This window comes from Podarcis erhardii (genome assembly GCF_964252035.2).
Source record: "Podarcis erhardii genome assembly, chromosome: 5".
NCBI lineage: Eukaryota > Metazoa > Chordata > Lepidosauria > Squamata > Lacertidae > Podarcis > Podarcis erhardii.
This window is the reverse complement of record NC_138509.1, coordinates 29,447,218-29,473,935: the sequence shown is the minus strand read 5'-3', so window position 1 is coordinate 29,473,935 and position 26,718 is coordinate 29,447,218. Positions and strand designations below refer to the sequence as shown.

General features: G+C 42.1%; 1 protein-coding gene across 2 annotated transcripts in view; it reads right to left on the bottom strand.

Annotated features, from left to right (window-relative positions):
* The window catches only part of TET1 (tet methylcytosine dioxygenase 1), a 77,712-nt gene that overhangs the window by 50,385 nt on the left and 609 nt on the right, over window positions 1-26,718 (bottom strand). Inside the window, exons 2-4 of one of the 2 annotated variants that reach the window (XM_081861746.1) lie at window positions 19,694-19,836; window positions 19,435-19,523; window positions 7,243-9,324 (exon numbers count right to left, since the gene is read on the bottom strand). In XM_081861746.1, the coding sequence (XP_081717872.1) occupies window positions 7,243-9,204 (1,962 nt within the window). In that variant the 5' untranslated portion in view covers window positions 9,205-9,324; window positions 19,435-19,523; window positions 19,694-19,836. The other variant, XM_081861747.1, reaches the window with a different exon arrangement.

Below are 26,718 nucleotides of genomic sequence, written 5' to 3'. Positions count from 1 at the left end.
GTTCACAACAAATATCCATGTATTTATATTCTTCTTGTCCTAGATGCTTCAGGGCATGCTAAACTCACACTGACCTTTCCAAGCCTAGGCAGAGTACTCTTAGCAGCAAACACACACTGACTGCCAACTCCAATTTAGTCATTCATTAATTGCATTTGTATCCCACCTTTTCAGCAAGGGGCCTAAGGTGGTGTACACGGTTCTCCATCTTCTCACTTAATCCCCACAACACCCCGTGTGGTAAATTCAGCTGAGAGGCAATAACTAGTTCAAGGTCACCCAGTGAGCTTCATGACCAAGTGTTTTTCAAACTTGGGTCTCCAGCTGCTGTTGGACTACAGCTCCCATAATCCTTAGCTCATAGGACCAGTGGTCAGAGATGATGGGAGTTGTAGTCCAACAGCAGCTCGAGACCCAAGTTTGAGAAGAACTGCTCTAACCACTATACCACGTGGGCTCTATGATTACAAGAGCGAAAGGGAAGTATCTGCCATTTCCCATTCTTCAGAAATGAGTGATGACTTCCATCCCACCTACAAACAAAGATGTCACTTGTAGCATAGCAGGAGATTAGTTACTGCTAGATGCAAAGTGACTTCATCAACAGTCCAATGTGGTTAAATACTGGTAAAAGGTCAATTTCATATACTTTCAATGCAGGCTTCTGGAGTAAGAATTGTAATTGCAATAGTGGATGACTGCAGTACGAACACATGATCTTTTGTACATGATGCAAGATTATCTTGCTCTTGGGAGAAGAGAAGTAGCAGGTGTCTTAAACCCAGGCTGCTTCTGAATCTGGGATGGGAATTAGTGCATATTGGGAGTTACTTAAACTCCCCCCCCCCAGAGAGCTACTTCACAAGCTATGTTTTTCTTAAAAAGAAACAAGCATATGTGAAACGTATGTATACACTGACACACGCAACAATTGCGTAAGTTATCTTTTTGCATTTATGCACAGACTCAACAAAATTGCATCTATTAGAACATAAAGTGCATCTGAAAAACTTTCACCCATTTTCTGGCATTGCATCTACTAGTTGGCTTGTCAGATGAAAGATAATTAGGTAACAGTAGGAAGTCTTGATGTTTAGACACACATAATTCAGTCTAAGTGTAGAGTATCAGCCAAGATTTCTCTGTCTATCTATGCTACATTCCAGGAGCTGATCATATCAGCACTGCAGAAAAGATACTCAATTTCTCACTTTCCATGTTGCAGCAGGAACGTATCTTTGAAGACTATTTTGCTTAGAATTTTCTACCTCTGCTAAGATGATACAATATACTTCTCTGCCTGTTTGTCCATTGTACTGGCCAGACACAGAGTTTACCGATACAATTGTCTAGAATTCTCAAGATGAAAAGTACTTGTTGCCATACAAACTGAGAGCATTATGTTCAACATACAAATTGTGTGTGCGCACACACACTAGAAGTGCCCAAGAAAATGAAACTGACAGCGAAAAAGAAGTTAAAGAATAGGGGGTAGCTCATTAAAAAAGCAGAGAGAAGACTTAAAGAAAAGGGTGAAGAAGCAAAGCTGCTATACAATGAGGAGGTCAGAAGAAATCAAAGGGAGGCATGTTTAGTCTGGGGAAAAGATTGACAGAAGAGCTAGAATTCATCCTTTGCTTGAACTGGCCTCTGCTAAAACCTTTTTTGCTCCTTGCCTTAATCGCTTCCTGTCTTAGCTCCCACCATTCTTTTCTGGTGACCTTAGCAGATGTCTGCTTTGCTCAATAATTAAAAATACATAAGTACCCATAATATTGCAACTACAATGCTCCTGTGAAGAGGGAACTTGCTTATGTACTCAATTACATTCCTGTGTCTGCTTTTGATCTTTGGATTAAAAACCCACCTGCCTTTACTGGTTTTTAGCCTTTCTTCATTCACTTAGTTTTGGCAGGGATCCTCACCCAACTATCCAAAAGTAAGTTATTTGCCAGCCTGAAAGGACATAATCTGGTCCTGAACCTACTACTTTGGCCCCAGTACAGCCAGAGAGGGCCCAGTTCTCTCACTCAACTCCAGTGGGCTCAGCATATGCTTCAAGGTGCTGTCTGAGGCCCATCTGCATTATACATTTAAAGAAGTTTAATACTACTTTGGCTCCCCCCCCCTCGAATCCTGGGAACTGCAGTTTGTTAAGGATGCTGAGCGTTGTTAGGAGATCCCCTATTCTCCTCAGAAAGCAACAATTCTCAGAATAGTTTAATGATCAATCTATTTTACAAGGGAACTTCAGCTCTGTGAGGAAACTAACAACATACTTAACAAACTACAGTTCCCAAGATTCTTTAGAAGAAACTAAGGCTGTTTAAAGTGGTGTGATACTGCTTTAAATGTCTAGTGCAGATGGGACCCAGCAGACACAGCTTCACTGCTTTCTGGGCAGTGCTTCCCTTTAAAGCAGCAATGTAGGCCAAGCAACAATGGAGAGCATGGAAGACTACTATGTCCACAAGCTGGCAGCACAGAGCCTCTGGCTGCATACACATCATAAAGTTAAAACAAGCCCTCTCCGACCACAAAAAAGAATCCTTAAAACTGTAGTTTACCCCCTCACAGAGCTACAATTCCTAGCACCCTTAAACCACAGTTCCCAGAATTCTTGGAGGGGTGAATGTGCTTTAAATGTATGGTGTATACAGCCTCATTCTCCAGATCTAATTTGTGTGGGGGACTTCCCCTCTCTCAGAGCTCAAAATTAGCGGGTGCAGAATGCCGCGGCGAGACTCCTTATGGGGTCTTCGCTGCGAGATCACATTCAACCGGTACTATACCAACTGCACTGGCTCCCGGTGGAGTACAGGATCAGGTTTAAGGTGCTGGTTTTAACCTTTAAAGCCCTATACGGCCTAGGACCCTCGTACCTACGGGACCGCCTCTCCTGGTATGCCCCACAGAGAAACCTACGGTCTGCAAATAATAACATCCTCAAGGTCCCAGGCCTCAGAGAGGTTAGGCTGGCCTCAACTAGAGCCAGGGCCTTCTCGGCTGCGGCTCCAATCTGGTGGAACGCTCTGTCACAAGAGACTAGGGCCCTGCGGGACCTGACATCCTTCCGCAGGGCCTGCAAGACAGAGTTGTTCCACCAGGCCTTTGGTCAGGGCGCAGCCTGACTCCCTCCTCTGGCAACCTGCTTAGAATCTTGCTTAATTAGTTGCCATTAATTTGATTTTAATTGATTTTTATAATGAAATATTTTTAGAATGTGTGAATATCTGATTGTTTGATTGTTGATTGTTGTTAGCCGCCCTGAGCCCGGCTTCGGCTGGGGAGGGCGGGATATAAATAAAATTTATTATTATTATTATTATTATTATTTCGCACCTAAAAATTATCCATTTGCAAACACCTCAAAAGGTCTGGGTGCCGTTATTTGCACTTGGCTGTTACTCAAGGATTATGGAAAAATATGTGCCTTGAGGCCTCGAAGTATATGTTAAGGATAGACAATATGTTAAGGAGTTTAACAATAAAGAGTAGTGCAGGCTTCCTCAACCTCAGCCCTCCAGATGTTTTTGACCTACAACTCCCATGATCCCTAGCTAGCAGGACCAGTGGTCAGGGATGATGGGAATTGTAGTCTCAAAACATCTGGAGGGCCAAGGTTGAGGAAGCCTGGAGTAGTGTGTTTTGAAAACAGAAGTATGGTATCAATATTTTTATTGTATACATCTAATTAAACACGTAATAGCAATTTCTGTATAAAATGTGGTATTAGCCATGTGTCACTTATGTGATTTGCGTACTAGTTCATACGCATCAAAATAATAAATAAAAAGTGTTGCCGACCCCCCACAAATGGAGACTAGATATTCTGTTTTGGCACCCACAACCCTGGTCCCAAGAGCCATTTGGCTCCTAGCATTTCTATCCCAGTTTCTAACACTGCCCTCCCTTCCTCCTCCACCAGGTTAGCAGGAAAAAAGGAGCCATCAAGCCTCTACACCATGGGGGCCCAGATCCAGCCTAATCCCCTTCTAAATCCGGCCCGCAGACGGTCCGGGAATCAGCGTGTTTTTACATGAGTAGAATGTTTTCTTTTATTTAAAATGCATCTCTGGTTTATTTGTGGGGCATAGGAATTTGTTCACCCCCCCCAATATAGTCTGGCCCCCCACAAGGTCTGAGGGACAGTGGACCGGTCCCCTGCTGAAAAAGTTTGCTGGCCCCTGCTCTACACAAACTCAACAGCAGCCCTGTGTCGCTTGCTTTTGCTCCAACCAGTTTTGCTTCAAAAGGTGTTTATCCCCCCCCCCCCCACAAGGGTTATCTGCCTAAATAATGTTATTGCCAAATAGGTCAAGGAAGATAAACTGCTGGAACAGCTTGGCCACAAGATCAAAGCACAACGCTTTGCAAGAACTCAGCTCCTCCACAGGCTAACTAAAATAATAAGCCAAGCTATTTAACATTCAGCAAGATACCCTGTAAGTGTGAGTGTAACAGAGGATGGATTTAGGCTATTGTCATATCCTTCAAATATAGCCATAGAAAGCAGGGGCTTTCAAAGTGGTCTTTGTTGATGACCACAGGCATGGCAGCTAATATACTGTACATGGTGCAGCCCTTCTCATCAGTGGTTCACCCTATCCAGAGCTTTCCTCTTTGCCCTTAGAACTCTAGAGGGTCAACTCCCCATCACTAGTCTGCCGCACTGCTCACTTCTGCCCCTGCTGCTGTCAGCTTCTGCTCTTGTTGCTGCCATGCCCTTCCTGACTCTTTGCTCCACCTCTTTTCTTCCTGTTTTCCCCCTGTAACTTAGCAATTGCGCCAAACTACCCTTGAAGTTGCATCTGGGAAGCCATCGTTTGAAGGTGTCAAGTATTTTGCAGCATGGTCCTAGCAATTTCTACTTGCAAACCTACTTTGCTAAAGAAATGATCTAGTGCTACTATGTATACTATCTATTTAATATAAGACAAAATGAATACGGGGCAACATGGTGTAAAAGAGGAATTACCACACACTATACCTAAATCAGCCCTTGCCTTGTTTTGCCTTTGTTCGACTGTATCAAGCAAATATTGCTGGGCAAATATTGCTGCGTTTTGCAGCCTGTAAAAATTACATTATCAATTCACTAAAAAGCAACGAAGAAATTTTCTTCCAGCTCAAGTTCAAAAGCCTTGCCCAAAATTGTAGGGTGCCATGTTTTCCCTAATTTGTCTGAAAAAGCATGCCGTTTAATTCCCAGCCTTAGCACTGAACTTGATTCAACTGTTGACTGAGACTCTCTTGTGCTGCAAGCCAATGTAGTCTTGTCAAAGGTTATCTGCCATAATTTTTGTTTGTGTTAGACGCTAGATACCAGATGAGACCAGACTCAAACAAGGTAATGTTTATAGATCACGGAAACCATTTTGAGGAATCAGTATGTAATTTAGGATAGCAATGCTGCTGCTCAAAAAAAAGTAGAGGTCACTATGTTTTCCTCTCTGGCACTTCAATTTTAAATAATTTTTTGGGAAGTTAAGTGTACTGATTCAACAGCCTATTCATACATAATGCCTATTGTGAAGGAGCAAGCATCCTGGTACTCCACCCCCATTCCTGCTGCTGCTATGCAGCCAGAAATGAAGCTGTAGAATGGCTTTGCATTACATCTGAATCTGGACCTCTCTCCCCCAAGGACACATTTTTTCTAGGGATGGCTGCTCTTTTATCTTCTATATGTACCTTTATAGCTAATGATGAGTTAAACCTTTGTCTCACATTATTGTCCGGCTTCTCTTAATGCTGCACAAGACTCATAAATTTGGTATTTTAATTGCACCTTTATGTGAGTTATGATAAGCATTCACAATCAGCAAGTCAGTATGCTGCTGCCAAACTTTATTCAATTATCCATGTTCTTGAATGTAAGGCGTAACTGATACTTTCCCCAGCTTTCTTCCACAGCATATTGAAAACTGAATTCTAACAACATGTACACTTAATGCAAAATATACTCCCAGGCTTATAGGGTCTTAAAGTGGATCCAGGATCCCTACATTGGCTGTTACATTGTTGTTGTTCTAAAACACCCTCCCCAACATAAAGGAGTATCCCCTGCTGAGAAGAAAACTTCCTAGGAATGCTATCTGCCATCCAGTGGAGTCTGGCAGCATAAAGAAAGATAAGATATGTAATTCAAGGGAAGCAAACCATAATCTACTTCTAAATCATCATGATCTGAGCGGAATAGTTTTAGAGCAACTGAAGCGCTTCTTTGCTGGCCTGTTGGCTTTCCTGTAGCTCCATCCTCTGGCTAAACCTGAGAGGCAACACACAGGCAAAATTCCTTGTTTGACACCAGAAGTTCACAACTCACTGCAGACTCAACAATTGATCTGCCACAGTAGCAAAAAGGGTTTTAACTCTTTCCATTTGAATATAGCTATTTTCACTGCTATGCTACCAGAAGCATTCTTACACTTCCTTGTAAGAAAAGGGATTAGAAACCACAGCTGAGGCTGTTTGCATTTGGAGAGATCAAAGCTTTAAAAATGCAGCAGTTCTATTCACAGGGGAAAATTCAGACCAAGGCAGCAAGAGGAGAAAAAATCATCCCTTAATTCCACTAGGATGTTGATATCTCAGGATCCCTCTGATATATAAGCCTGGCTGTGATTTTCTACCCTGAAATGTTACACACACAATGCCCACAAAGAAACAAACTCTATGCAATTACAGTGGAAATAGGAAAAAAATATCATGAAATTTACTGGTCATAAATGAATGAAATCTATCTAACAAGTATGTATCTACCTTCAGCACTACTTAGAACTTAGTATTAAACCAGTCACTTAAAAAAAATCACAATGCTTGAGGTTTCCTTTTATATATGTATAAAAAATGGAGATGCACTAACATGGGAAAAAAAGATGCCCAAAGTCATACTTGTTTTCTGGACCTCTGGTTCCCATGCATATGTATGGTATTTATATAAAAATAAGTTCCACTGGATTGATTTCAGTGGGCAAAATGCACTTAACACAATCCTGGACTGAGGTCTGCATCTTTAACAGCGCCAGGATTTAGTAACATTTAAACTAAGTTACATAGTATTTTGTATTTTTTATTTAATGACTTTATGGTGCCCTTCAGATGTCATTGGTCTATAATTCCCATAATTTATTGCCCACTGGCTGGGAATGATGGGAGGTGATGCCCAAATACAGCTGGAGAGCAGCAGGCTGAATAAGGCTGCGTCATGCACATTTAATGAATTGTCTTTTTCCTTACCTCTGATGGTACGAAGGGCAGCATTAAGGGCGGCAGTGGCAGTGGAGGCTTCTTCAGTTCTTCACATTTTCTCTTTTTACATATCCTGTGACTAGTTTTGCGTTTCCTGCAACAGCTGCATTCTTCACAGTTAGTTTTCCGCAAACATGGTTCGCACACCCCACATCGCCTTCGCTTCTTCTTTTCTAGCACAGGTTGCAGAGATGCAAGCGAGACAGGAAGGCTGCCAGTTGGGTTCCCACAGGAGGCAGTCTCTGAAACTGCAACTAGATTAGCACCACATTTCCCGATGTCCTGAACAGAGTTTGCAACAGTCCCACCACTTTCCAACTGCAACAATGGATCCTGAGGTTTTGGAATGGATTCATCTAGCACAACTGTCTTGGTATCTGTACCCTCTGCAGCAGCAGCTGGAGGCCCTGAATTAGCATCTTCAGACAAGTTGGGAAAACTTTCCTTAAAGGTGTCGCTGCTTACCAGAACGGAATCTGCTGTACTTTCGAGGTTGAGGGGTGCAACAGGCACAGCACCTGAATCTAAAGTGAAAGTTTCTACGGCGACCTTTTCAAGTGTCTGCTCAAGATCTCCCAATATAAAACTAGTCAAAGAGGTATTAGAAACCTGTTCACATGCTAACGTGCCATTTGTTTGGTCACATTCTAAATAAAGTTGTCTGGAGTTGAAATAAGAATCAAGTGCTTTACTGCTTAGCTCCAGTTCCAAGTCCTTTGGTAAATGAGATTCCACACAAAGGCCTGGATTTTTTAAACAGCCTTCTGATTCAGAGATGCAGCATGAGGCAGGTTCTACTTCTCGAATGGTAGGCTCAGGATCCTGATTGAGCTGAGACCCTTGTAACACACATGGGTCATCTAAATGCAATTTCGAGATCAATTCAGAGGTAATCAAAACGGCAGCATCAGGATCACCATCAGTTAGCACCAAATCACAGGTAGTTTTGGAGTGAGCATCTGTGGGAAACTCTGACCTTTCTACAAGTTCCTTTGAGTAGGTTTCCGAAGAAAGACTTAATGCGGAATCGGAATGTGAACAGGTATACTGTTTGGGGGCAGGAGACACATCCAAACAACTCTCAAAATGTGATTTCACAAATGCTCCCGAGTCATTCTCTTCATGTACCTTTATAGGAATAGCAGAGTCAAGATGAAAATGTGCAGGGGCAAGTTGAGTGAATTTTTCTTCACAGGTACTCGGAGGCAAATATTTCAGAACCTGCTCTGTGGGTGCAAGTTCCGTACACTGGCATGTCTCCTTTAATATCTCTGGATTTGGGGCACCTGGTACATCACCATTAGAAGCAGAAATACCCTCTTCAGAAGGTGTCTCTCCCTTTTTGGCTTGACTATCACATTCAGAGCAGTGGCCTTCTGGATCACACAGATCCTCCTCCTCCTTCTCCTTCTCCACCACAGGAGAAGATAATGCACCAACCTGGTTTAAATCCTTTCCAGCCTCTTCTGCTTCCTTCCTTTCTAATATACAGGAGGTTCTTGATTCAGGCTTCTCTCTTCTCCCCACACTTTTCTCTGGGCCAGCTTTAGTTGCTCGCGTGATTGTTGGCGTCTGGAACAGTCTATGGGGAAACGGTTTCCTGCGGAGAGTCATGGTAAAGCCATTGTAGCTCAAAGGAGGCTGGTTACGCAACAGAACATTATCAGTTAACCCCAGATCCATCCAAGGTGTTCCAGACAAGGCTTTGGTGACGCTGCTCCTGAGAAATCGGCATGTTGCATTCAGAGGTGGTTTCTCTTCCTGTGTTTTTTTCTTGCTGTCATTCTTTTCTTCCAGGTGCTTTTTGCAGTTTGCTGAACTTTCTGCTTTTGGAGAAGTTTTCTTGGCATCTTTTGTTACTTGGCAAGATTTCTTTTTGACTGGGCTTGATTTCTTTTTGCTTATCTCTTCCTTTTTAACTGATCGTGAAGATCTGGCATCACGAGCCATCTCTGTCAAGCAGCAGATGTGCAACTAGGAGTGGACTTAAAGATCATGGAGTCTTGCAAATGTTCTTCAGTTCAGCAGAAGCTGGCATATTCACCTGCGCCGTCCTTGTAGAGCACAGAGCTGAAATAGAAGATAGGAGTTTAAGATTATTATGGATGATTATATTTACATTGTTGTTGTTGTTACATAGAACCCTGAAAAGCACTATCTTTGCATTATTTCCCTGCATTCTTACAGATTGGAAAGAGGGAAGCTGAGTGACATATCTTGCCTAATGCTGCCTAGAGAGTTCATGGCACAGAAAATTTGTTAGCCAGGGGCTTCCTGGTCCAGAGCTCAGTCTGTTTGGCCACTATGCTACAGTGGCATAGTGTCTAAAAGTCACTAACAAGTTAGCATTGTGAGTGGAAAGGACCATAACTCAGTGGTAGAGCACATGTTATTGTTATGTAATCAAAAAGTCCCAGCTTCAATCCTTGGCATTTCCATGTATTTCTGGAAAGATTCCTGTCCAAAACCCTGGACCTCTTCTGCTAGTCTGTGGACAATATAGAGTTAGATGATACTAGGCAGCACCTTATGTTTAAACAAGTTTATACAAATTCTCAACTAAAATACAGTACACTTGTAAAACAGTTGCCACATTCTGTGTAATATTCCAAAACTGCTTAGAACATTTTGAGTTGTCCTTCAACTTTGATCCTGTTTGCATTCGGTATTATATTGATTTCCTCATACTACCAATACCAATTTATTCAAAATAGCCACATCCAAAATTTGACAGACTAGTCCCTCAATCTGGGGATCTACAGTAAGCTTGCAGTTAATATGCAGGTTACGTTCTAGAGATTGTACCTAAAGCCAAAATCGTGCATACTCAAAATACATTGGGTATAATGATGGATGGGCTTGGCTCAGCTTTTTCCTGGATTCCCACCCCCTTTTATTTATTTTTAAATTGCCAAGCATGTAAAGCTGAATGTGTACAAGTTAAATGTGTGTTAAGCTGCTGGCTCACTGTATTTCATTTCCCAAATGTGTCTCTTTGATCTTAGCAACATTTCCTTTTGGCATGGTCACTACATTTTCAGATCTAAAACAAGTTTGAGCTTATGCATGTTTACTCATAAGTAAATCCCACTTGAACTCATTGGAATTGCTAGCAACTAAGCATGCAAAGGATTGTAGACCTAAAATCTTGTTCATTCCCCCAGGATTTGTTTCCAGAAATTATTAACTTCCCTGCAACCTCACCAACAGTGATAAAAATCCCTGCACACTTTGAAGAAAGCTAGGGATATCCCTGTTGTATTTTAGGCATGCTCTTTTGTTTGGTTTTGTTTAAACCCACTCTAAAATATGTGCTGCAATGATTCATTGTGATGGGAAGCAAGACTCGGAGGAGTTTGGAAAAGTATGAGTACATTTAAATAATGCCAACAAGAAAGATTAAAGGGAGGAGGGGGAAATGTAATGTATCGTCCTATCTAGCTAAGTTAAATGTATTCTAGAGTCCAACAGTGCAATCCTATGGAAACTTATCAGAAAGGCTCATATTATCCTCAGTGAAACTTGCTTCTGAGTAGACATGTACAGGACTGCATTGTAAATCCAACTTATCTGAACAGGATGACTGGGTATGCAGGTTACAACTACAGTACCACATAGTCACATAGTCACATCTACCCATTGATTTGTGTGCTAACAATTCATCTGGTGTTGAGCTTTTGATGGCTCACCATGCATAGCCAATGACATTAAATACCATTACAAGCCTCTTGTGCATCAACATTTGCATTAATAAAAATCACTCCATGTGAGGAGCTGCCACAACAAGAGTCCTCATTTGAGAGTAATTTATAGTAGCTGCAATGTGGTAATCATTATGCTTGCTCCAACCATCGGGTGTGCAGAGCTTCTTTTGGATGTGTCAAGGAATTGCACATTTCCCCTTATTTTTCATATTGTTTTCTGCAAGAGACTTTTTCTTGCACAGTTCTCTCTTCAATAGCTGAACCCTTTCACATGGAATTCACAAACACTCATCACATGCCTTAAAATACAATGTACAGACATATATATGCATCAACTTTATGTTGAACAAAACCGTTGCATTTCCACCTAAAGATGTTGAGGACAAGAATCCAGCTGTAGCTGACTCCCAAAGAAACAAATATAAAAGGATACATAGCACGATCTTACGTAGGAAGATAAGTCCCACTGAGTTATCTGGAAAAAATGCAGCTTTTCCAGACTGAGCAGGATGAAGAAGAGGAAGAACTGCTATGTAGCCAGTAGGGGCTATAGATTTGCAAATGCCCTCATCTCTAATATACAGTATTTGTCACCTAAAATACTATTCTTCAAAGCCCTATTAATCACCCATATTTGAACTATTAGATTTACTCAAAAGTGTTGCAATCAATGCTGTGAACTGTTGAGAACTGACACCATTTTTGATAGCTTTCCCAACTTGAACACATCTTCTGCAGTTGCTATGTGTCGTTATGACAATTATTCTTGCATCTTTCTAATATAGGAAACTGTCTTATACTGTGTCAGACCATTTGTCCATCTAACTCAACATTGTCTACAATGACCGGCTGTGGTTCTACAAGATTTCAGGCAGCAGACATTCTCAGCTGTACCTGGAGATGCCAGGGACTTAATCTGGGTCCTTCTGCAGGTAAAAGAGATGCTCCAACAATAAGCTATGGCCCTTCCTCATGGTCTTGCAATGACCACTTTCAAACAGTACAATTTACAGGATCACAATCCATTGCAGCTTGACACAAATATTAAAGAATTATGATGAAGACGAAGACCACTTCCCACAACCCTCCATGCTGCATATGTGCTTTTGGCTCAGCCTCAGACACATCGCCCATGCATTCCAGTGCCAAAATTCAGAAGCCCTTCAAGTGTCCAGAAAATGTGGCAGTCCAAAGAACAAGAGAACCAGAACACTGGTCTGCAGTATGACAAAATTTAACAAGAATTTAATGATGCAAACATTTATTTAATTAAGTGGGGGGGGGGGAATACAATTTCTCCCCCTTAAATAGAAGAGCACTTGAACAATGAAGCAAGACACAAGGGGGTTGAGAAATCCCCTTCCTGTAAGAGCCAGGAACTGCAAAGATAAGAAATCTCTAGCTCCAAGGCTACTGAAGTAGGAAACAAGCTCTTGTCCCCTTCTAACAAATGGATAACTCTTTCTCATATGTTGCCTTTTTGTATTACAACCTGAACTACGTATTTCATATGCACACCCAGAATGATTTCCAGTTGTATACAGCATTAAGGTGGCTAGGAATTTAATGTAATACTTCCCAGAGTTTGGTGGAGGCAGTATAATCCTGGCAAATGCTTATCTCATCAAGATAAAAACTAGAATCCTCCCTATTCTTGAGGAACTTTCTCACAAGTATAATATTTCAATGCTGCTTAGCAACTGTTTATAGGTAGGCATGCATAATCCGGAATATCCAGATATGAAAACAACATTTATTGCTCCTTCCTTGCACCAGACTAACTGCTTTGAGCAATGCACCTACACTGTCCTATGCCCTGACCTCGATACGCTGGCCCCAATTCAGTGTATCATAAATTCAGCGGGATCTTATGCATGCATACTGAGATGCTATCAAGGATGCTGCTCTACCTCAGATTCTGTGGGGATGGATGTGTTGTTTAAGTAGCCATACATAGTCTTACAGTAAAATCCTAAGCATGTGTGTACTTTGAAGTCCCATGGGCATTAACAATGCAATCCTCATGTCTACTCAGAAGAAAGTCCAACTGAATTCAATGGGGCTTGCTCCCAGGTAAATGAGGTTAGGATTGCAGCCTTAGTCTCTAATAAGAGTACTTAGGCAGTGCGATCTTACACGTGTTTATACATAAGTAAATCCCACTGTGTTCAACTGGGTTGAAAGTGTACACGTATTAGATTCCTAGATGCAGAACTTCTAACATAATTGTGGAGAAGTCAAGAGTTTCCCAAGTCTGACCAGGAAAGGGTTAACCTACTGCCAAGAGAAGATGCCACTGATAGTAACTATCAGAGGCACAGGGCTATGCTATGCTTAAGCCAAAGTCACATGACCAATTGCCTAAGAAAAGGACAGGCTAGGCTTAAGAGAGGATAATTTTTTTTAGAAAGAGAGTTGTATTTGGAGTTGGGGGAGGGGGGAAATAGAAAAGGAGAGTAAAAGAGAACGGAGCTTCCTATGGGGCTTAAGGAGAAAGGGATCATATATTCCCCAAATGTAGCTAACCAAATTAAAAACAACACTGAATTTGAAAGGGGGGGGAGTATCAGGCACTGAATTGCAGAAATTGTAATTTTATGCACAACCTGTGCAAGTTGTCACTTCACACTCTGTCATTTCCTCAGAACATACAGGCTTCACTATCTCGGTACCAGAGGTATGAATTAGCCTTAAAAAATGAGTTGGGGAAGGAGGGGAAGTGGGCAGCCAGGATATTAGTTTGCTAACAGTGAATCCTCTGCATTCTTGCTCAGAAGTAACTCTGGATTACCAAGGCTGAGTGGGATTTGGGGGGGGGGGTGTTAGGGGAAGGGTAGTACCTCTGGTGGGGGGAACATGTCATGTTCCTCCTGGGGTAGTTTGTCTACCTTTGGTCGCCACCCTGCAGCGTGTGACAGCAGCCATACCCCCGGAAACGGCTTTGACTGGCCAGCTAAGCCAGGTAAGGGTAGCCAATAGATCATTCAGTGAGTCTGGAACTTTCCCTGCATGCGAAGACAGCCTCTGGCGAATTGAGCGGATGAGACCCATAGTGGGACCAGTGGTCAAGAAGGCAGTTTCTGCACATGCTGTAGAGGGAGGTGAGGAGCAGATGAGGCTTGTCAACCAGGAAAGGTAGCCCAAATTCTGACCATAAACCTTGCAGGATATCTTCGTGAGATCAAAATGGTAAGGAGTAAACCATACACAAATACAGAGTACAGTGGTACCTCGGGTTACATATGCTTCAGGTTACAGACTCTGCTAACCCAGAAATATTACCTTGGGTTAAGAACTTTGCTTCAGGATGAGAACAGAAATCGGGCCGCAGCGACACGGCGGCAGCAGGAGGCCCCATTAGCTAAAGTGGTGCTTCAGGTTAAGAACAGTTTCGGGTTAAGAACAGAGCTCCAGAATGAATTAAGTTCTTAACCTGAGGTACCACTGTACAGTCCCTAAGGCAGTTGGATGATGCCTCGTAACCTCCTTCCGGCAGCTCTTGCAGCCAAGCTGGTGCCAAATGTATTACTCGGCTTTCCTTTGGACCACATCAGCAAGGCTGGACAGCCTAGGATCTCCCTACACACTGCCCAGACTTGCAACTTTGGTACTGCTAAGGCAGCGGTTTGACTTCACCCCGGAGGTGCACTCCATTGTCTCTCGAGACAGATAGATGCCAACAAGAACCACCAAGGCTGAGAGAAGGCTGGCTCCCCTCAGGTAAACAAGAGAATTTGTGGCTGATGTGAGGTCCAGACAAGGAAGGCCACCTAGACCTTCTCCATTCTTCTGGAGCCAGGTAGGTAGGTTGGGGTAACTGGGCTCACTAATAATCACCATCCACTTAAAGCAAACTTTAGCAACTATGAATTTCACAGTAAAACAAAAACAAAAAACACCATTCCTAGTGCTGCTATGGTGCAAAAGCATGGAGCCAATTCACAGATCCTTACGGCTCCTCATAATTTTACACGGTCTCCCCCCCTCCAACAAAAAATAAATAAATTGATTCATTCATCTGTGTCTACATATGTGTCCTGTGATTTGTTGGTGGTTTTGTTGGTCCCCTGTGCAAAAGTCATGAAAACCCATGGAGACCCTGGAATCAGTGTTTTTGCACTAGAACTGCAATTTTTTACTATGTGCCAGTGTAAAGCTGATGGTGTATTCTTAGGAAAAACATATCAAATCATGCTGATTCAAGAAGGTAACATTTACATGAGACAATGTGGCCGAAATATTGGGAGATACTAGAACAAGAAGGAGATACATTGAAATTGCAGAGTTTTGAGAAACTAAAAGATAAAGTGCGAGATTGGCTTCATTATTATCAAATAAGAGAGGCCTATAATTTGGATAAAAAACTGGGCTTTCAGGTGGAGAAATCGAAATTGGAAACAGAACTGTTAGAACCTAAAACTAAGATTATTTCAAGAATGTATAACTTGCTGTTGAAATGGAATACTCAGGATGAAACAGTTAAATCAGCTATGATTAAATGGGCACAGGACATAGGTTATAACATTATGTTTGCTGACTGGGAAAAGTTGTGGACCACCGGTATGAAATTTACGGCATGTAATGCCTTAAGAGATAATATTATGAAAATGATCTATAGGTGGTACATGACCCCAGTCAAGCTTGCTAAAATTTACCATTTGCCTGATAACAAATGTTGGAAATGTAAAGAAACTGAAGGCACATTCTTTCACCTTTGGTGGACGTGCCCGAAGATTAAGGCTTTCTGGGAGATGATATATAATGAACTGAAAAAGGTATTTAAATATACCTTCCCTAAGAAACCAGAGGCTTTTCTCTTGGGCATAGTTGGCCAATTGGTGTTAAAGATAGATAGAACGTTTTTTATGTACGCGACAACAGCAGCAAGAATACTCATCGCAAAGTACTGGAAGACACAAGATTTGCCCACCCTGGAAGAATGGCAGATCCAAGTAATAGACTACATGGAATTGGCAGAAATGACTGGCAGAATTTGAGACCTGGGAGAAGAAGCGGTGGAAGAGGACTGGAAGAAGTTCAAGAACTATCTGCAGAAACACTGCAAAATTTACGAATGTTAAAATGATGTTGGATATAAAAATAATATGGCATAAGGGATACAGTGTTAAAAAGTATGCAAAAATGTAATGGAAAAAGGGTGAAAGATTAAAGTTATATTATGTCAAAAGTAAACAATATGTTAAAGGTGTTCAAACATAAGGAGGAAAGATTGGAGACATAATAGATGTGATTTTAATAATTAGAAATGAGTTTTGAAAGAGGGTAAGGATTTGCTGTATCTGATTGGACAAAGAGGAACACAGAAAAGGGAGGCGGGAGGAAGTCAAGAAAGATTGCTATGTAAACATGAATTTAAAAATTGGAGTTTTTATTTTTAATTTGTTTTTTGTATACTGATGCATGTTTGTGATTGGCTTTGTGGTTCTGAAACTCTTTCTTCTTTTTTTGTAAAACTAAATAAATATATTTTTAAAAAACAACAAAAACAAACAAACAAGAAGGTAACATTTAATTCTACTGGAACCGATTTTTACTCAGACCCTGTGGAAAAGCAAAAAGCATGTGTGGCTAGGCACATTTTCTATCTGTTGGAAGAGAAGAGGGAGTAGAAACTCTGCCACTTTCTCAAAATTCCAAAATGTGTCCATGGGCCCATAAAGACTGATGAACTCTGAACTAGAAGCTAATGAGCTTCTCCCTCAAGCTGGCTTCATCACAAAACATATTTGAGGAGCTGCCGGGGCCCACCAGTGATATCTACTGTGGGATCCCCTTTTAAAAATAAAATAAAAAATCCAGCACTCTAAGGTCCAGGCAGTGGTGTCAAGAGTTTATTTAGACTCATTGCTGCTGACCGCTATTGTTGCCGCCAGTGGAGGCACCAGAAGGCATTTTGCTGTGGGTTCGCTGAAGCTCAATGCATCTGCTTGCATAAAGTGAACAACTTACGGGCACAAGTGTGTTTCAAACTGACATCGACTCTCACAAGGAAAATCCTAGACCAGATCAAGCCTAAGAGAGATGTTTTCCTTGGCTTTATGCTCTCTCTGTGGCCAAATACAACCCTAGTTTCATCGGAATACAAAACTTCCAGTAAATCTACACACTGCTTCAAGATTTAATACAATTACTCTTCTCACTAAGCAATGCTTCAGTACCAACATCTCTTTTGTCACTACATCCAAGCGATCTATGCACAAAGCCATTACACATAAATTACTTAACGATGGACTGTGGGCTACACTGACAACTTTTTTAATGGGTTCCGTCCATTTTCAAATCGAATGTAAATGATATTTTAAGCCACGATGACTGAATCTCTCGAGTTTCACAACTTGCTTATTACATATCTGTGTTTTTAGAAATGGAACATTTTCATTTGGCTTTGGCAAACGAGTGCTTGTCAATTCAACTCCAATCAATCCATTTGTTCCCACAAGATTTTAGAACCACTTTGCGCTTTATGGGACCGTCCAGGAATAAACACAGTAAACATGCAAGGGAGAGACACCTTTGGGTGTTCACCCTATTTAAACGTGCTAAGAAGAAAATGTTCAGAAATGTTATTCATCCTGCACAAAGTGCAACATATCAAAAATCCAAGCAGCTGTAGGATAGAGCTGCTCCAAACACTTATATCCCTGCTTATATCACAATTAACAAGCTAATGCAAATATAACATTTATTATGTGATCTGCCAGTAAGAGCTGCTTTATATCAGCATTCCAGCGGTGTCCACTATGAGAAGCACATACAGTGGGAAGGAAATACACACGCCTCCAAACATGCGATGCGCAAAAGGGAACGACAGCCAATCACAGCTCCCCTACCCATTTCCCCAAGCACTTGAGGACACGTGTCTCCCTGTCACAATTCATACTGGAGTAATATGGACAAGTTCAAACGGCAGTTTCCTCTGCAATAAATGCAACACTTGGGTATTAAAACCAGGAAGTGTATACCTTGAAAGCAGCAGGGATTTTCCCTGGTGGGCTCAAAAGCGCAATTCCAGACACTGCGCACTTCTTGCAATTGCCGCTGTCTGTGATGTGTCAGATAAGTCAGCGTGTGTGCATTTACAGACACCGTGCGGACGGCAGGGATCGGATGCACATCTGCCCCCTTTTCAAACAACTGAAAGGCCCACGCCTTTCTGCAAGGAGAAATGCAACAGTCCCCCCCACCCCCGCAAAATACAAGAACCAGTGTGTCTTGCTAAAAGCCTCTCTTGCTGTCAGGACCCTTCAGACTGAGGAGATTCTGCAGCCCCCTGCAGATCTGGTTTTTTAGGGAAGCAGAACAGAGAACTGCTCGCTCATGACTCAGGCTTATGCAGTGTGACAAGAAGACTGGCTTCCCTCCTGACTTTTTGCATCTGCACGTACTCCAGGGGCACTTGCATTTGCAAGAGGGTTCGTATGCAAATGGACAGCCTCCTGCGCTCAAATGGTGACTCCGGAGGCAAGTATGCAGAGGCAAGCCTCCTGCCCGCTTCTCCTCCGAACTGGCTTTTAAACAAGCTGCCCTGTTGAGCAATACTACTGACAGATAGAGAAACTCACCCCCCCCCCCCGCCAAAGCGAGATATCAGCAGAGAGAGGGGGAAGGGGGAGGACCAAGCCGCTGCCTCTGCTCTTGTTTCAAGCAGATGGCTTCCTGGAGTGGGATTTATTTCTGCAGGAGGTAGAAGCCAGCGGTGGCCTGCAGCTCTCATTGTACAACTGCTCTCACAAGGGCTGCCGAGGAACCAAACAATGGGTTAAATTCGATTTTAAATTGACGACAGTGCGATGATTAATTAACTCTACTGAGATCAGCCAAGATGCACTGCTGGGAAACCGAGATATACAGCAGAGTTTAACCCATTGCGTGGGGGTTTTTTTGCATTTAAAAAGCAATAGTAATGCAGTTTAAGCAAACAAGGGGGTGGTGGTTTAAAAAAGGCCAGTTCGAGAAGTTGCTGTTTGACCTTTCCTTTTCCCCAAAAAGCAAATGCTTGAGAAAGAGAGCCAGTTTCGTTAAAACTGTCTCGCCCCCAACCCCTTTGTATGCAGATTTGAGGCAGTTTTGCTTGCCTGGCGGGTTTTTCCGGGCAGACTTGGGCTGCTTCATGGCAAACTTGCACTAAGGCGGTCACAGGTCGGAGGATTTTTGGGGATTTTTTTAATTAAAAAAATATAAATGTGGGGATTTTGTTTTTTTCCTTTCCTTTCCCTCCCGCAGCCAGCAGCAGAAACTTCCCTGGGACTTTTCTCAGGGTTCCACCAACTTTTAATTGCATTCCGCTTCTCCACGTCTATCCTGGAGGAAAGTGCAGCCAACTTTTCGGAATGGGCTCTTCTCGCCAGCCCGCTGGGCAGACAAGGAAGGTTCGTGCACTAAGCGAGGCTGCTTCTCCAACCATCCCGTCCCCACCCCGACCAGCTTCTCTGGGAACAGATCCCTTAATACGTACCAGGCTCGTTGCGTTGTCAATAAGATACTAACAGGAAAAGGCGCTCCGTGCATGACTTTGCAATCCACAGCTGCAAAAAAGCAAGGAAACTTTCATGGCTCATCCATGAAGGAAAGAAAATAAGCACCTATGTGGAACATGGAGACCCCCCGCACCCAGCAATGGGGGAATAAAACGTGCTCTTCCCGGAAGGTTAGTATCTTCCCCGGACAGACCCTCCAAGAGGGAGGCTCGGCTGCGCTTTGCTCTGGAGCTGGACGGAGCCCTCCTAGTGAAAAGTAAGATGCGAGCTGGATCGCCACTCCGGAGTCGGATTGCTTACCTCTCGACCCCGGACTCTTGGGGCCACTGACTAGCGCAACATTAAAAGTTTCACTCAAGACGCCCCTGTACAGTATAGTGCTTAGGTCAACAAAGGTGGGAGGAAAGAAGAAAGAAGCAGGCATAAAACTGATTTGAAGAATCAGGCATAAAACTGTTCTATGATTCAAATGCATCTAATAATGCAAAAATTTGGCTAGAATATACATTTGGCTTATTTCCTGCAGTTTAACACTGTTCACATGTGGGACAAATATTCCCTAGTGCTAAATGGCCTCTAGCATTCCGCAAACTCCAAATATATCAATTCTTATTAATAACGGTGATAATATTTGTTACTTGCTTGTTGCACACAAAACTTGCAACATATTTAAAAACATAAGCACGAGTAAAAATACACTACAGAAAGAACAGTCACAAAAAGCACATGCCATTTCTACAAATACTCAAAGCCACCCTCCAGCAGTAAGCTTTTAATGGCCTTTTATTTAAAAATTAATGTATGCACACGATAATATTCACTCCAAAGTTTGATCTTACGCATTGTTGGGAATGATTATTCCTATTTATTTAAACTGATTTAGGCGTGCCTAATTCTTCTTAAGATCAGACTGTAGAAGAATTAGGTGCTGTCAGTGCTCAAATTATTATTGCCTACAACAGAAATTTGATACAGGTGCATTGGGAGATAAGGAAGGACCTCTCCCTGTAGCCACCCTTCTTGACATAGGCATGCCAGCAGAGTATCCAAAGCAGATCCTAAGGTATAGGCAGGGTAGTACAGGAACAGGTGTTCAAATAAATAGCTTGGGCCTAAACCATTTATGGCTTAAAGGGTTAAAACCAGCACTTTTAAATTGGCCTAAAATGCACTGGTGTCTTGGACTGGCTGAATGCAGAGGAGTAGTGGGAGACATCAGCTGGGGAACACTCAAGGGACAAAGGCTCAGAGCTCAGGGACTGGTGGTGGGATGGGAATGAGTGGTCAGAGGGAGAAGATTGGGAAAAGGTGGTGTTGGAAGCTGAAGTGGCAACAGGGTTTAGTGAGTAGGAGGAGTCTGTGGCAGAGAGAAGTCCAGAAGGAGAATCTGAGGAAGAGGGAGGCCAAGAGGCAGAGATGAGTCAGTCTGGAGTTTGGATTTGGATTTGATATCCCGCTTTATCACTACCCAAAGGAGTCTCAAAGCAGCTAATATTCTACTTTCCCTTCCTCCCCCACAACAAACACTCTGAGGTGAGTGGGGCTGAGAGACTTCAGAGAAGTGTGAGTGGCCCAAGGTCACCCAGCAGATGCATGTGGAGAAGCGGAGACGCGAACCCGGTTCCCCAGATTACGAGTCCACCGCTCTTAACCACTACACCACACTGGCTCTGGAGAACAAGCTAAGGTGTCTCCCACTCCTGCTGCAACCACTTCCCCTCAGCCCTGGTCTCCCAGAACTAGAAGAGGTATGGAGGAGGAGGAGGAGCAGAGACAGGTGTGCTGGCAGAGTCTTGGAGCGACCCGGGAGAGGAGGAGGCTTGGACAGCTGTGGGAAGGCAGGGACCCTCAGTCCCCACAACTGCCTCAAAGGGGAAAAACCTATGGGAAAGAATTGCTGTGCTCACTAGGCATGGCACTACTGAGCAGCCTGGTTCTTCTAATAAAGAGTTAACTTAGTCTGTGTGATTTATTGCTGACCCACTCCTGACAACTGGCAACCACTGCAGCTGATATTATAAAGATGCTGCTCACCTTGTCCCCAATAGGACTCTGGCCGCCACATTCTGAACCAGCTGAAGTTCCTACAATATCTTCAATGCGCACATGGATCACTGTGGAAAAGTCGGCCTTCTGTATATATTTAAGCCAGGAGCATTCCTATTCCTATTCTAAGATCGCCAACCCAATCCAATATCAGCTGTAAGCCACCATCCAGAACTCGGAATCTCCCTACCCACAACACCTCAGTCTTGCTTAGATTAAACCTCAGCTCATTTGCTCACACCCATTCCAGAACTATTGCCAGGCCCTGGTTTAGGATTCCGACAGCCTCCCTGAGATCAGAGGGTACAAAGGAAAGGTTGACTGATAACAATGCAGTATAAACCTTTGGATGGCTTTCCTGGAAAATTCATGTTGTACAGCTTGCAGGTAAAAATGGACTCTACAAGCCAATGGCCACCAGACAGAGCAAAAGTCTCCCAACACCATTTTCTGGGAATGACTATTCAAGAACAACCTGAACTATTGTAATACAGAGCCTCCTAAATCCCAATAATTGACACAGGATGTTACAGTTGATAGTACATACTGAAAGCCTCTGAGGTCCAGGAGGATTATCAAGGTAGCATCCTACCCCTGTCCACCCTATCATGAATCATCCACCAGGGTGACTAAGGCTCCTTCCATCCCATAAATAACCCTGAACCCAGATTGGACTGGATCCAAGTAATAATACAGAACTGCCCAGAGTTGAAAAGCCACAATGCTCTCTATCATCTTGCTTTGTAAAAAATGCAAGTTAGACAGAATGGTATTTGTTAATTGCCAAATAATTTAATGTCAATTATAGGAGAAGTCTCACTTTGCATCCTTGAGACAGGAACCGCTCCTTATCTTAGGGAGGCACTCACTACCTCCTAGGTCCTTGATTTCAAAACCATGAAGGGGAGGATCAAGGGGGAAGTCAAAGGCCTCACTACTCCAAGCCATTTAACCACATCCTCGGGTAAAACAAGCTGAAAAGTATCTGCCTCAACAGTGCAAAATAGTATTCTGATCCCATCCATGTCTGCACACCAATATGCATACTCAGGTTAAAGAATTAGTGTAAAACTGCACACATCATTTAGAGCTTATTGGAATAAAGTAGCTGAGCTACAAATTTAAGAAAAAAACCAAGCACTTTGCATTCTGCAACATTGTGGTTGATATGACCACCGTCAAAACAACAAAAAACTTACATGCCTCTTCTGAGCTAGAAGTAAAAAGCCAGTCACAGAGACCACACAACCAATGCCTGATCATACAGTTCAGTTCTCTCTGCTTTTATCATCACAACAATCCTGTTAGGTTGAAGGAGGAGTTGCCAAAGTTCACCTAATTAGATTTGAACCCTGGTCTTCCTAGCCTAAACCCAATGCTCAAACCACCACAATTTATATACATAGCCTCCTGCAGCTGTTGAAACCAACCTAGATGAAGCTACTCATGCACATAAACAACAAGGATTGCCTGTACTACATAATTGCATCCAATCCCACCAATTAAAACACAAATATGCTTATTAGAAGCTTTCTACTGGTTTTCTGTTGTCCATTTGCAAAAGACAAACAGTGCTAGATACTTAAGGTAATTTACCATCACCAGTGCCTGTTACCAATTTTTGTTTTACCCCATGCTTTTGACAGCAGCTCAATTTCCATATATTAGTCAGGTGATAAGCATTTAGAAACTTCCCCTGGTGATTTATCCATACCAAATTGTGGTTAAAAACAGGAAAATGCAACAGGCTAGGCTTCTCCCCTCCCCCCCCCCAGGTAGCTGGCAGCTATAAAGTAATTTAGGACAAATAATATAACTCAGTATATATCTAACCATTGTTTCCCATCATAGTGGAAAGTATTCAGGTGAGCTGTGAGAAGGCACCACACCTTATATTCATAACCACATTCATATTTCCATATGGGAGTACTTTGTTCTCACTTTGACTTCAGTCGTAAAGCATTACATTGCTGTTGCCCTCAGATTTAATTACTGTTTTCATTGTCCTGAAAAGTAGTTCCTACCTGTTTATCTGCGCTGGGTATGACCAAATATTTTGCCTGTTAAGAGGGCACCCTAACTAAAGTACTTGCAAAAGGGGATGGGAGGTGTAACCATAGATCAGAAGATGGTAGTTGTTTTGTTAAAATTTATATACCACCCTTCATTTGAAGAATAGTTAGTTAAAACATAACAGCCCCCCAAATATCTATACTAGTATGAGCTACTAATGAAGCATGACACCAGCTTACATCACATTCAGAGATAAAGAGAACTGTAGAGCCAAATATTATTTATAGGACAAGTAAGTATAGTTTGTCAGTTATGGGAATTAATACTGAGATTACAGTACCTTGACACCTTGTTTCTTATTCCATTTATAAACCATTTTACAACCTTGATGCTTATTTGTATGCATGGTTTTATCCCTGTCACATACGTCAGTAAATGTGCATTAATGGATCTGATCCATACACACACAATTTGAATGGGTACCAGTTTATGCCCACAAAAGCATTCAGCAGAACACAATTAACTACTGACATCACATTGCAGAGAAGGATTGCCATTTCACTGGAGGCAGTGATGACTTAATGAAATAAGTATATACAAATTACCGTATATAGAAAACTATGATGGGCAGAATAATAGCACTTTTCGCTTTTCACTAAGCCTTATGTTTTCAGAAATGTGCAGGAATTGAGTGCATTTATTTATTTATGTTATTGAGGAATAACCTTTTGAAATGAAAATTTCCCAAGGCTATTCTACATCTACTTATTTATTTATCAATAAAATCATTTATAGGCTAATACAGTTAATGTAATAACACTTGAAATCAGTGTCAACAGCAGGCTACAACTGTTTCCAATTAAACCAGTAAAAAGCCATAGCCTTTTTTAAAACAGAAATGAATGACAGTTTAAAGTCCAACTCACCATTTAAATAAAGAACAGATTGAAAAAGAAACGTATTTAAAGCCCACCTAAATGCAAGCAGGGAGTGGGCTTGACACACCTCTCCATGATGAGTGGGGAAGTTTCATAAATGTGGGGCCGCAGTTCAAATGACATGTCCTTTTCTTTTTTTTAGTACTCTATGCAATTCTACCAGATCTGCCAAAAGTTGGAAGACATGGTGTGCTATTGATTTAGCTGGAAACTCTTTTTTATGGCAAGAGCGGAACAGTGCAAATTGCTTTTATAAAGTCAAAAGTATGAGTGTGAGAAAAGCATTGATGGAAGAATTAAAGGTGGTCATGGAAGTTCTAAGAAAGTGCCTCACCCTGACTAAAATATAAAGCAAGAACTTCCCATAGGCCCTGCTTAAATTTTCAACAGTGTAAGTGTATATTTTCTCTTCTTGCAACACTTCCTTCCTATAAAACATGGGTAGGCAAACTAAGGCCCAGGGGTTGGATCCGGCCCAATTGCCTTCTAAATCCAGCCCGCAGACGGTCCAGGAATCAGTGTGTTTTTACATGAGTAGAATGTGTCCTTTTTAAAATGCATCTCTGGGTTATTTATGGGGCATAGGAATTCGTTCATTTCCCCCCCTTCAAAATATAGTCCGCCTCCCACAAGGTCTGAGGGATGGTGGACCAGCCCCCTGCTGAAAAAGTTTGCTGACCCCTGCTATAAAACATACTCCCATGTACATCAAAATGATGTCTGTACTACAGCAGCAATTGCCACGTTGAGGGTCATGCTCCATTAGTGGGTTAAGGGACTTCTGTGAGGCTTCCTAGGAGGACAGGCTGTAGTTTAAGAGACTAGAGTGTTATGTGGGAAATGTCACATTCAGAAACTAGAAACAGGATCACGAAACCTTTAATTTTCAGCACGTCAGTCCCACAGAACAGAAAAAGGTAATCTACTTCAAATTGCATAAGCAAACCAGATCTCTCCAATGAGCTGTGTTTCTGCAGTTTTGAAACAGCATCCTTAAGAGTGGAGTATGGTCCAGTGAGCAGCTTCTTAGGCTTGGACTTGAATGAGTGGGTTTGTCTGCTACGGATGCACTAAGCAGCCTGGGAGAAATCCCTTTCCCTCACCTTCAGATCCTCATCTGTAAAAAGGCAAAATAAGTTACCTACCTAGTGCATAACTTCAAAGGGTAGACATAGCAAGGGTCAACACTGACTGCAAGGTATCCCCTTAGAATTGGATCTGAAAGTCCCCCTTTGCTGTGTTCCTATATCTGTTGATGATGCACAGAAAAGTTTTACCTATCCCTTACAAGGAACATCAGTGTAAATACTGAAATGTCTTTACTGTTTTAAAGTGTTAATTGCCACTATCTTTTATTTGTTCACTTTGAATTTGGAGATTTGTATGGCATGGCTCAAACTGCATTTTAGCTATCTAATCTTTGGCTATGTACACATTAGCAGCTTAAAATGCAGCAAACTAATTTCCCCCACTGTGTTTCAAATACTGGTACTTTTAAACATTGCTGTACACAGCAGAGAGAGAGTGGGGACATCTTCATTTGATGCACGTTACCTGACCCGTATCTCCATGTCCCCTGTCCCTCCTGTTCAATAGAGCTGTCATCTGCCCATTTACAATGGCTGTCTGAAATGTACACATCTCAGCTTGTGGCTTATGTTTTCAAACTGGATGGAAGCTGGTTTGAGGGAAAGTGCATCAAACACAAGTATTTACAGAAAAATACGCATGGATTGTGACTAAATATACCAGAGGTGGGAGCACACTGGAGCTGGTAATGTGTGGACAGCCTTTATCTCTACCTCTTTCATAAGGGCTTTTTGAAGGGGCATAAATAGAGATTCCAAAAAAAGAGTAGTTTTGTATCACAGTGAAAAGTTAAAGAATTTTTTTAACAAAGTAATGAAATGTGAAGGTGATGGTGACAGGGTGTTCCACCTCACCCCTTATATATAGCTTCAGAATCCACTTTGGATAACACCTTTATTATTATTAATTATTATTAGTAATTGAATTTATATACAGGCCTATACCAGGGGGTCTCAGGGCAGTTCACAGAATAAAATCAAGATATAAAACCACAAATACATAATAAAAACAAAAACAACTATAATGTAATCAGGAAATTCTTCATTAAGGCAAGATGTTACACAAAGGGAGGCAGGCTTTTTCCTTTCTTTTTTTTTTAGTACTCTGTGCCCTTTTTTGTACCAGATCTGCAAACTGTTGGAAGGCATGATACCGAGCTGCTTGGCGTGCTGATTT